A 10,377-nucleotide genomic window follows, 5' to 3' on the forward strand; every position below is an offset into this window, starting at 1 on the left:
TCAAGACAAAATAATATGAAGCCATAGTTTTGTGCAATAAAGCAATGATTTAAATAACTGTGTGGCACAATGTATTCCCCTGGATGAAGGTTAATGAAAATTGACAACTTTTTTTTTTAAAAAAAAGCAAGTAATGAATTTACTTCCTCCTTCCTGCACCCCCCCAACCCTGCATGTAATAGGTAATAAGTAACACTTCACTGCCCCAGTGAAGCTTAATACTGCTGAGTCTCTAATATTTGTTTTTATCCTTTTGCTGATAGGAAGCAGTGAAGATGGTGAAAAGGATTGAAACACAACATGGAAAGAAGAGTGCATTGATTTTCAATTTTTTTAATGGTCAGACAATTTGACAGATCAAGCCATTTCAGATTTAAAATAAGATGGATGAATCACCAAATCCTCTTCTAAGAAAATAAAATGAGTCAGTTCACAAAAAGGTATAAAATGTTTCAATAATTCTGTAAGGTATATTAAAGATATTGCATCCTTGTAAGACAGTAGTCAGTGTCACATCAAGGCGGGTTAAGAGAAGTCTGGGAAAAAAACCTTGAGGCTGTCATGGACACAACACTTGTCAGTCTGCTGTTGAATTCCTTACAGCTTTATATATGATTTCAGTTTGGCAGAACATAGGATTGTTAATTGTTCGATAAGATTTATGTTCCCTTTAAAATACTGTAATGAAGAGTTTAAAAAAATCTGCAATTTTCTGTAAAAAGTGTTATAACCAGTAAATGCTTGCTTTTTTCAGAGGTAAGAGAGAGAGTAAATGATAAACTAGATGTCATTCTTTACCTCCTAAAAGGTGTATTGGAGTTTAAAAGGAGGTTTTGTTCCAGAATCTGCATTATGCTATTCATGTAAAATGCATCCAGTGATTTTATAGTACTCTGGTTTTGTTGTTGAGCTCTCTATCACCTCCATTTCAGATATTGCTGTCTAGTGTGGCAGTCTTAGATTCCAGTAAGAATATGGATGGGATGCCTAAAAAATTGCTTTATGATTGTCATTTTCAGATGCATACTTTTAGCATCATGAATATTTCATATGCTTTTTGATAACCGTACCTATTCTCTTAAGACTGACCACAATATATATATATACAGCAATAATGAAGTTTGCAACGGGTTGCGGTCAGCCAGCCAACAACTGTCTGAAATCAATGTCACTGCTGAATTCTTCTTACATTTTGAACACTACAAATGACACAATTGGTTTTGAAACAAACACCCCACAGCTGTGTGTAGTAGCCATTTCTATAGGCAAGCCTTCAGAAATTGAAGAAACTCAAATATTTTTAGGGATGTATCTTTACATTGTAGCAATTGAATGAATAAACAGTAAGTATAAGTTATGCCCTTCTAAAATTCAAAAATTGTTTTAAAATTCTGAGTGCTCTTATTTGCCCTGAGGCTCATGTGAGTGGTGTTTTTGCGAGTTTATTTTTTTGTAAGTCACTGGTATCCATATTGCAGGCAAGAAGGCCAGCTATGGCCCATCTTCCCTTGCCGGTGGCTCTCAGCAGATGGTAATGTTCCGTGTGTCTGCACCCTTATCCACATTCCACCAATTCTATGATGTTGGTGTTTGTATATTAAAAAAGCTATTGAGACTGAGTAATGGTGTCGTAAGTAGTGTAACCATTAGTGACTAAATGTTGTGCTAAGCGTGGCGTACAGATAGCAAAATAGTTACACAAGTATGGCACAAGGTAACAAACTGGGTTGGGTAAATCAATAGTGCTTCAGGTACAGTGTTGACTTTCGAAGAGTGAACATTCGAAAAGAGTGGAAAAGGTCTGACTGCCCAAATTGAGCGATGAATGCCCATTCAGTGGGTGGAGTCCCAGCTTTAACTCAAACAGAAATTGATTAAATTTGCCCCCTCTGTAAACAAAATCAGACAGAACTACTATAGATTAATTTTTGACCAGATAGATTTAGAGATTACAACAGGAAAAATCAGCTAAGTTTCCTGTTAATTGTTGAAATGTGTTTCCTGTTGACTGATGAGAAACAGTTTTGATGGTCACAAGGAATAGTCTGTGTCCAGAATGAAAAGCTGTATTGGAACTGTGAATGGGTAAAATATTTATTATTCTATTTCTCCTCCAATTTTATTTCCTTCCTTTTCCTATTGTGAAGGTGTAAAGCTGTGCTAGTAGTGTCCTGCCATTATTACCTCTCCCAGGTTGGCCGTGTGAATGGTAAGCATTGGAAGTCGTTCACTGAGGGATCCACCACAGTCGACCCTGCCCTTTCCTCAGTATTCAGGCATGCACACACGCACTTCCAGCTGGGGGTTACTGGCTAATGATTAGAAATCCTTTTGTTGCAGTCTTTACTGCAGTCCAATTCTGCTGTTGGTAGCTGTGTGCCAACTGCTGCTGCAGTCAGCAAACCCAGGGGATATGCTACAGGTCAAATCTGCATCCTTGTCAGTTTCAACACAGCAATCATGTATTTTTATAGCAGTACAGATCCATTCAGTGTTTTTCCTTCTCTAATTCTCCATCCCTGCTCCCTGGGAATGTAACAAATCTACCTAGCCTTGCGGGATACCACCACAGAGAAGAAAGCACTTTTTTTTTTAACTGGAACACTCCCACCTTCTGGAAGTCTAGTGTCTTGTAAAAATGGAACAAGAGCCTGCTGTCAGAGAGTGTGGGGTGTAAGAAGAATGAGGAATCCAATTGCACCTTCTATTGAATGATTTTAGAGCAGGGAGGTTAGAATTTTCAGGGCATTGAGCTGCATGTAGGTTTTGACCTCAAGTAAGCCTCACTGTCATGAGAAATCAGCCTGAGGTATTGATGCTGAAATCTCCTTCTGCCTGGTCTTATGGCTATCATTGATTTTTTAGCAAATATTTCCTCATCTGAGTGATTTACCACTGAAAGCTGTGTATGTTTCTGAATGTCAGTGGAACAGTAGCAAGCGAAGGCATGCTAGCAGGGAAAATAATGAGTGAAGATAGTTGAGCCAGGGACCATGAGCATCTTCAAGACCACGAATTATGAAGTTATCAAGGTTGCTATTTCACTTTTAACATCCTTATTTGGGAATTGATAGCTGTGGAGTTCATGGTGATAAGGAAATGTCTCTCGGAAGTGTGCCCCAGTGTCTCCGCTTTAATCCCTCATAGTACAAAGAGGGTACCTGTTCAGATTTCCTGTGACAGGATCCACGTAGGATCACCTGATGGATGGACTGTCCACTGGCGCATCAGATTATTCATAGATTTGCACTGCTTTGGAGCCAAGGAGCTATTTCATCTAACAACAAACTCAATTGTTGAATTTGCAATTTAGTACAAATGGGAAGTTAAGTACCTTGCTTGGAAGACTTGAATCAGAGAAGGTGATTACAAATCTTTTTCAGTATCAAAGTGGACTTGAACTGCAGTGAGTTGCAATCCTGTTCTGTCAGTACTTTTTATGGCCCAATTTTTGCCTTGGAATTGGAAAATGACAGCATTTGCGGTGGAAATTCTAATAATCTGAGAAGGCCTTTGGTCCCCAAAATTCAATTTCTGAGGCCTTTCTGGGCAATACTGGTAGGATCTGTAAAACAAGAAATTAATCCAGTGAAAGACACAGTGAAACAGTTTTTGCACAGGGCTCCCCACAACTGAAACAAGCCAAAGGCTTCAAACACCATCAAGACATTTTGTAGAATCCATAAAAAAGTCATATAAAATCACGTAAAGAAGGCTGCTGTTTGTTTGCAAAAGCATCGGTGACAGATGCAGGACTGAAAATTGCCCTGTAGAAGTGGTTTTCTAGAAAGCAGGTTAGACAAATTATATTTGGCCCAGAAACTTCATCAAATGTGCAGACTTCCCTGTGATATCTATTTGGATTGACTAGTTCGCCCATAGTATATGTGGGTGATAATAAAGAGCAAGTGCATGCGTTTTGCCTGAACTGTTACAGTTATTTGACTGGACAGCTGCTTCTATCTAAATTGAACAATATGGAAATGGCCATGGCATCATTTTATCTGATGGGATGATTCACCAGGCCCTGACTCTCTGAAATGAAAATCATTGCAAATGCTGCAACTTCTCACCCAAGCTTACGAGAATTTATTGATTTAGTGTATTCACTAACTCCACTAACGGGTAGTGAACACTGTCAGACAGAATTAGTAAATAAAAGAAATTGGAGGCATTACATCAAGGGAAACTGAAATTTGAATTTAGTCTTTTAATTATTGGTAAAGTTATTGCAAATTCTCCAGATCCCAATGCTGAATTTTCAATTATGAAATCTATAGGATTTTCCTCCCTGATTTGACCAGGTCAGAGGATAAGGAGAGTGGATGACCCCTTAAAATGTCAGCTTTAAAGAGATATATAATTCAGCTTCAGTACCGTTAAGCCCTGAGCAGTCCAGTTCAGTGACTGATGGTACATAGGTGTCATGGACAATGGAGCAGCAAAAGATTTGAAGAAGTTAGCATTTTACATGTGGAATGTCCCCATGTTCATTAAATTTTAAAGTAATATTTAAAAGAAGTCTATGAATTGTGAAATTGTTCCACCTTTTCAGTATTGCTGCTCCTTTTCTTCAGCTACCTGTCAGGGAACAGTTGCTGGAGTTATGAATTCCAGTCAAACAGTATCCTGTTTATACAGCTTGGGGGAGTGGGAGTAAGCAGTTCTCTCACCCAGTAGAAATCTCTAACTTTCACTCATTTGCAGTGCACCGTTCCTCATGGGACTGTCCCACACAGTTGAAATATTTTAAAATGGTAAGTTTAAAAAGTGTCTAGGGGCCAAGTACTGGCTGACTGTGACTAGTTATACTGCAAGTTAGTGCCTCTGCAAAGCAGAAGCCATGTTGTGAGGGTACTAAAAATTGCAGCATGTACTCCTAAGAACAGACCCCAGTGCACATCATCTCCCTGTCCCATGTATTTACCAAGGAAGTCATATTTACTATCTAGAAATGATTACTGCAATCCCTCAATTGTGTTACAACTTGTAACACTTCAAAAGTTACTGTTTACATATTTTAAATTTAAACACAAAATATAGCATGTTGATTTTGTACTTGCATGTGTTTCCAGTACCGTGGGCACTGCCCCCTAGGATGACCTTGTAAAAATTAGGAAAGTTTGTTCATCAGGTGATGGGATAAGCATAACAGCTTTGTATTGAGATTGGGTGCATCGTGGCATGTGTCGGTCAGGAATACTTTGTTAGTTCATTAGTTTGAAAACAGCATATGGACTATATATTTGAAGTGAGAGGAACACTTGTCGAATTTGGATTATACTACTATACCTCATTTGTACATGCATATATATTGTGATGGAATACCCCATTACATTGCTGAGGTACTAGCCAAATTCTAACTTTGAAACTGGTAACTTCACCAATTTCAAATAGCTGTGCAATATCATAACCTTGAACACAATTCTTGTTATCTAACAGCTCATGACAGCTGCAAACTATTACTGGAGAAAAATGTACAAAGTAAAAAGTATTTTCATGTTTCTCGTGAAAAGTACACGATATATATTTTCCAGTGACTCAAAAATGTGTCTGTTTATAAACCCAAGTTCTTCGCAACCAAATGTAGAAATAATTTAGGGGGAAAAAACATTTGGACCTTGGGCAGGTAATGCAAACTCACCTGTTTTGTATAAAAATGTTATTAGCCCCAGGGGGTCCCCACAATTTCATGGAAATCTAGAGCGCATTGCCTTATAAAGGCACAGTTAAGGTGAGGAACACGCTTAACTCCATTCTTTATGCTAAGTAAAATTATATTTTTCTTTGTTCCCTCATGGTGGCAGTCAGTACCCGTTCCATGCTTTTTCCATTGCTAGTCAGTCAGACGGTTAGTTGCTTTTTTTGGTGAGATGCTTAAGGAAGTAGCAAAAAAGCATCGTGCAAGTAGGGATGATGTGATCTTTTTAATATTGCCCTCCATCCAGTGGTGATATGGTTATCAAACAAACCACCACACCAAGCTCCTTTGGCAGGCAGAAGAGCTGACAAATAAGCACTAGTGCAATGATTTTTCTTGCTGTGTGTGCAGTAGCTTTATTTGGTGCCAAGCACCATGAATTTTAACCTCACTTCCAGGTTCCAGTTACTTTGAGTTGTTCAGAACAGTACAGCTTTTGGGCAGTTTTTTTTTTAAATAAATGTTCACTTGGTTCCCACCTCCAACAGTACTGAAAGTTTTCAGAATACAGTGCTGAAGATGACCAGGATAAATTGTTGCTAACATATTAAAATTAAGTGCAAATATAGGTTCCAGCATGCAGAAGGTTTTGCCGTAGTACTGCACACGTCTAAGATATTTTCGATTGAACAATGCAGTATGGTCCTTTATGTGGTCTGACTAATTCTGTAAACATGAGCCATTGGAATGTGCCTAAATGATCAAAAACTGCATGTTCCTTTAAAAATACTTTCCTGCAGGGGTTCATGCTTGAAAATTATTTGTACATAGTGAAACACTATCCCCCACCCCATCCCATCTCACTTAAAATCTAAAGTTGTGTATATTTTTTGTCAGCAATAGCCTGTTCTACATTATTTTGGATCTACTTAAATCATTGATGAAAATACCAGATTATTTTGTTCAATGTATTGCTTTACCTTGCACATTTGAGAAGTGTAACTTAATGTTTGATGGTACTGGATGTATATAAGTGTTTAATTCTGTCTGTAAATGGGAGATGATGTAACAAAGTCATAGGTACAAGGTTTCCTTTTGTAATTTAATAAAAATATATTATGAAATTATTGATTACATATCAGTTAATGAAAAAAGAAATCAGGTCACTGTCCATGAAATATGTACATTTTGATATGTAATATTTTTATTTTGATTTCCATGCATAGTGTAATTCGATAAATTGTTTGTAATTTAAATGCACTATGGATATTTAATATTCAAAATAAAGTCAAATGAATTAATTTACATACTTAACTTTGTTCAGCTTGTCTTTTTTCATCTTGTTCCAGATGTTTTAAATTTTGCCTTCCAATTTAATGATTAGATCATTGTTACTGTCTTCATGGCATATCCATAAACTAGTCAGACAGGCTAACAACATGAGATGACAGCTTCATTTGTAATGCTTAGACTACTGTAGCTGCATTTCAGTCAGTGAGGTAAATTTGATCAATACACAAGCTATCTGCCTGATATCATTCAGGATGTGCTCGGTGTTGCCAAAACAGGTTTTGAGAGTTCAAAACTTGCTTTGGTAATAAAGCAGCTTTAAATGCTGCTGTTGTATAAATTGACATGCAAAGTAGCCTTGCCTGTCATTTTCCTGGCAAATAGATGAGCCAAAATTTGGTTTGGGGAGTGGGTGGTTACAACGCACTTTCTGTTTTATGCACTTACTGTTGAAGCATTCTTTTTAGAGGATGTAGCATCAAAATTCTGTTATGTTAACCTTCTGAGGGTTCATTTTGGGTAAGAATGATCGTAAAAGTGCAGGTATTCTGCCAAAATTATTCTTAAAGCAACAGTTCATAAATTGTCAATTATAGGACATAAGGAATATTTGCATTGCAGACGTGCTTTGACCTAGAATTACATGGGCCATTGTTGTGATAAGATGTCAGGTAAGTAAATAAACATTGTTAACTTGTAAAATCTTTTTGTGTATGAGACCATTTTGATCCACATTAATGAAATCCCAGTATCTGTAGGAAATAATATGGAACTCCCAATTTACCAGATATAATTTCTTGGTGACCGGGACACTCTTGAAACTCGGAAGCAAATCCTTAGAATAATAGTGGAAAGATCTTGAATATAACAAACACTGGTTATTCATGAATTTGTAATATGAGTTACCAAATTATATTCTAACAGTGCACTGTTGAAGTACATCTTCCTACACCTACAGCAGAAGCTTAAGGTAGTTCAACTTGAACCATTATATGTAAGAGAGGTTGTTACATGTTGAAGTATTCTGTCATGTTTTTATTCCATAGTTAAAGTGGACCATCTACTGTAACTCAAGAACCAACTAGCAGCACTTAGCCAAATGTTACCTGTTGAAAGTACACATTTTGTAAGCTGCATCAAACTTTGGTTGGACCACACTTGAAATACTGTGCATGTTTCCAATCCCCAAATCTTAAAGAAAGGTACAACGAGGCGCAGGACAAGGTGCAAAAACATTTGGCAGGATGGTACTACAACCCAGTCAGGATAAGCTGAACAGGCTGTCGACCATGGGCCGAAACTCACTGTTTCTTCGTAGTCTCCTTCTTGGAAATGCTTCAAATTCGCACCATTATTAGTTTAGAGACCACTTTTCACAAAAATCAATGTTCCATCTTCAGAACGTGAGCATTTTGTAGAAAATATTGTTATAAATCATGAAATTTCTGCATAAAAACCCAGCAAAATTGGCTACCTCCAAGTCATTGCCAGCCCTATTGAGCTCAGTACAGTGAACACAGAGTATCAATATTGCTCAGACTCAGACTGGATAAGATTATTGTAGTAATGGACCAGAAAATTTATGTGAAGGCCCAGAGGATTCATTGGAGGCATACCCTCTTCATGCAGAGACTTATTCTTCGCGGTTAGGGGTGGAGGGGGTGGATTTCATGCTGCAATGGCATTTATATCTTGCATCGGGAAATGATTTGCATTTCCCAACCTTCAGGACATTGTCAGTGAGTCTGAACTGGTTGTGGCAGGTTCTGTCAATAATGTTATAAGTGGCCATCATTACAACAGTAGTGTTAGTACTCTCAAGATTGTATAAGAAGCACAACAGAGATCGAGATGGCAGGCTTACGTCAACACTCTACCAGATGATGAGCAAGACCTAATTTACAATCAAGCAGTTGAACTTCAGACTGCCATCCCCAAAGATGATTTCGGTGACATCCTCAACTTAGAGGTTCCAGACACTCATTAGTTGCTACCACGACTTTGTTTATAGCAAAAATAACATGACTTTTCAGTTCTTGAGCAGATGCATCAATATGGCAGAAGAATTGCTGATACTTATCTGAGCAACCAGGATAGCCAGCTGGGATCTTCGTCTTCGCTCCATGCTGCCATGGCACTTCGCTAATGATTGAGTCAACAATGCCAGGCATCTTTCAGCACTTTGACTTTACATGCAGCTTGAAGTAAAGTCATCCTATATCAATATGGAGTTGCAATCAAGTCAGTTTGTTGCCCAGATACAATAAGAGTATGGCTTCTCTCAGACCACATGTTACGAACATACGAAATAGAAGCAGAAATAGACCATTCGGCCCCAGAACCTGCTCCACCATCCAATAAGATCATGGCTAATCTGCTTGTGTTTTGAATTCCACATTCCCATGTTCCCCTGACAACCTTAGATTCCCTTGCCAAACAAGAATCTATCTCCAACTTAAAAACATACAACGACCCTGCCTCCACTGCCTTCTGAGGCATAGTGTTCCAAAGTTGCATGACCCTTTGAGAGAAAAAAATTCTCTTCATCTCTGTCTTAAAGGGGTGACCCTTAATTTTAAAACAGTGTCTCCTAGTTCTGGACTTGCCCACAAGAGGAAACATCTTTTCCACATCCACCTTGTCAAGACGTTCAGAACCTTAAATACTTCAATAAAGTCACTCTCACTCTTCTAAACTCCAGTGGAAACGAGTCCAGCCTGCCCAACCTTTCCTCGTAAGACAACCTGCTCATTCCAGGTATTAGTCTAGTAAACCTCGTCTGAACCGTCTCTGATGCATTTATATCCTTCCTTAAATAAGGAGGCCAAAACTGCACGCAGTATTCAAGATGTGGTCTCAGCAATGCCCTGTATAACTGAAGCATAACAAGTGTTACAGCACAGTAAAGTGTGAGGTGATGCACTTGGGCAGGACAAACAAGGCACGATGAATGGTAGGACCCTGGGAAGTACCGAGGATCAGAGGGACCTTGGTGTGCATGTCCACTGGTCCCTTAAGGTAGCTGGACAGGTAGATAAGGTGGATAAGAAGGCATATGGGATACTTGCCTTTATTAGCCGAGGCATAGAATATAAAAGCAGGGAGGTTATGCTGGAACTGTTTAAAACGCTGGTCGGGCCACAGCTAGAGTATTGAGTGCAGTTCTGGAATCCGCATTATAGGAAGGATGTGATTGCACTAGAGAGAGTGCAGAGGAGATTTACCAGGATGTTGCCTGGGCTGTAGAGTTTTAGTTATGAGGAGAGATTGGATAGACTGGGGTTATTTTCCCTGGAGCAGAGGAGATTGAGGGGGGACATGATTGAGGTGTATAAAATTATGAGGGCATAGATAGGGTAGACAGGAAGGAACTTTTCCCCTTGGTGGAGGAATCAATAACCAGGGGGCATAGATTTAAGGTAAGAGGCAGGAGGTTTAGAGGGGAT

The 10,377-nt window shown here is 38.7% G+C and overlaps 1 protein-coding gene across 2 annotated transcripts in view; it reads left to right on the forward strand.

The window, feature by feature from the left end:
• lmtk2 (lemur tyrosine kinase 2) overlaps positions 1-6,950 on the forward strand; it is a 112,343-nt gene extending 105,393 nt beyond the window's left edge. For both annotated transcript variants that reach the window (XM_078558866.1, XM_078558867.1), the window contains exon 14: positions 264-6,950. In XM_078558866.1, coding sequence (XP_078414992.1) covers positions 264-292 — 29 coding nt within the window. In that variant the 3' untranslated portion in view covers positions 293-6,950. The remainder of the gene's footprint in view (positions 1-263) is intronic.
• The last annotated feature ends 3,427 nt before the right edge of the window (positions 6,951-10,377 follow it).

The sequence above is a fragment of the Cetorhinus maximus genome, chromosome 15 (assembly GCF_964194155.1).
Source record: "Cetorhinus maximus chromosome 15, sCetMax3.hap1.1, whole genome shotgun sequence".
Taxonomy (NCBI): domain Eukaryota; kingdom Metazoa; phylum Chordata; class Chondrichthyes; order Lamniformes; family Cetorhinidae; genus Cetorhinus; species Cetorhinus maximus.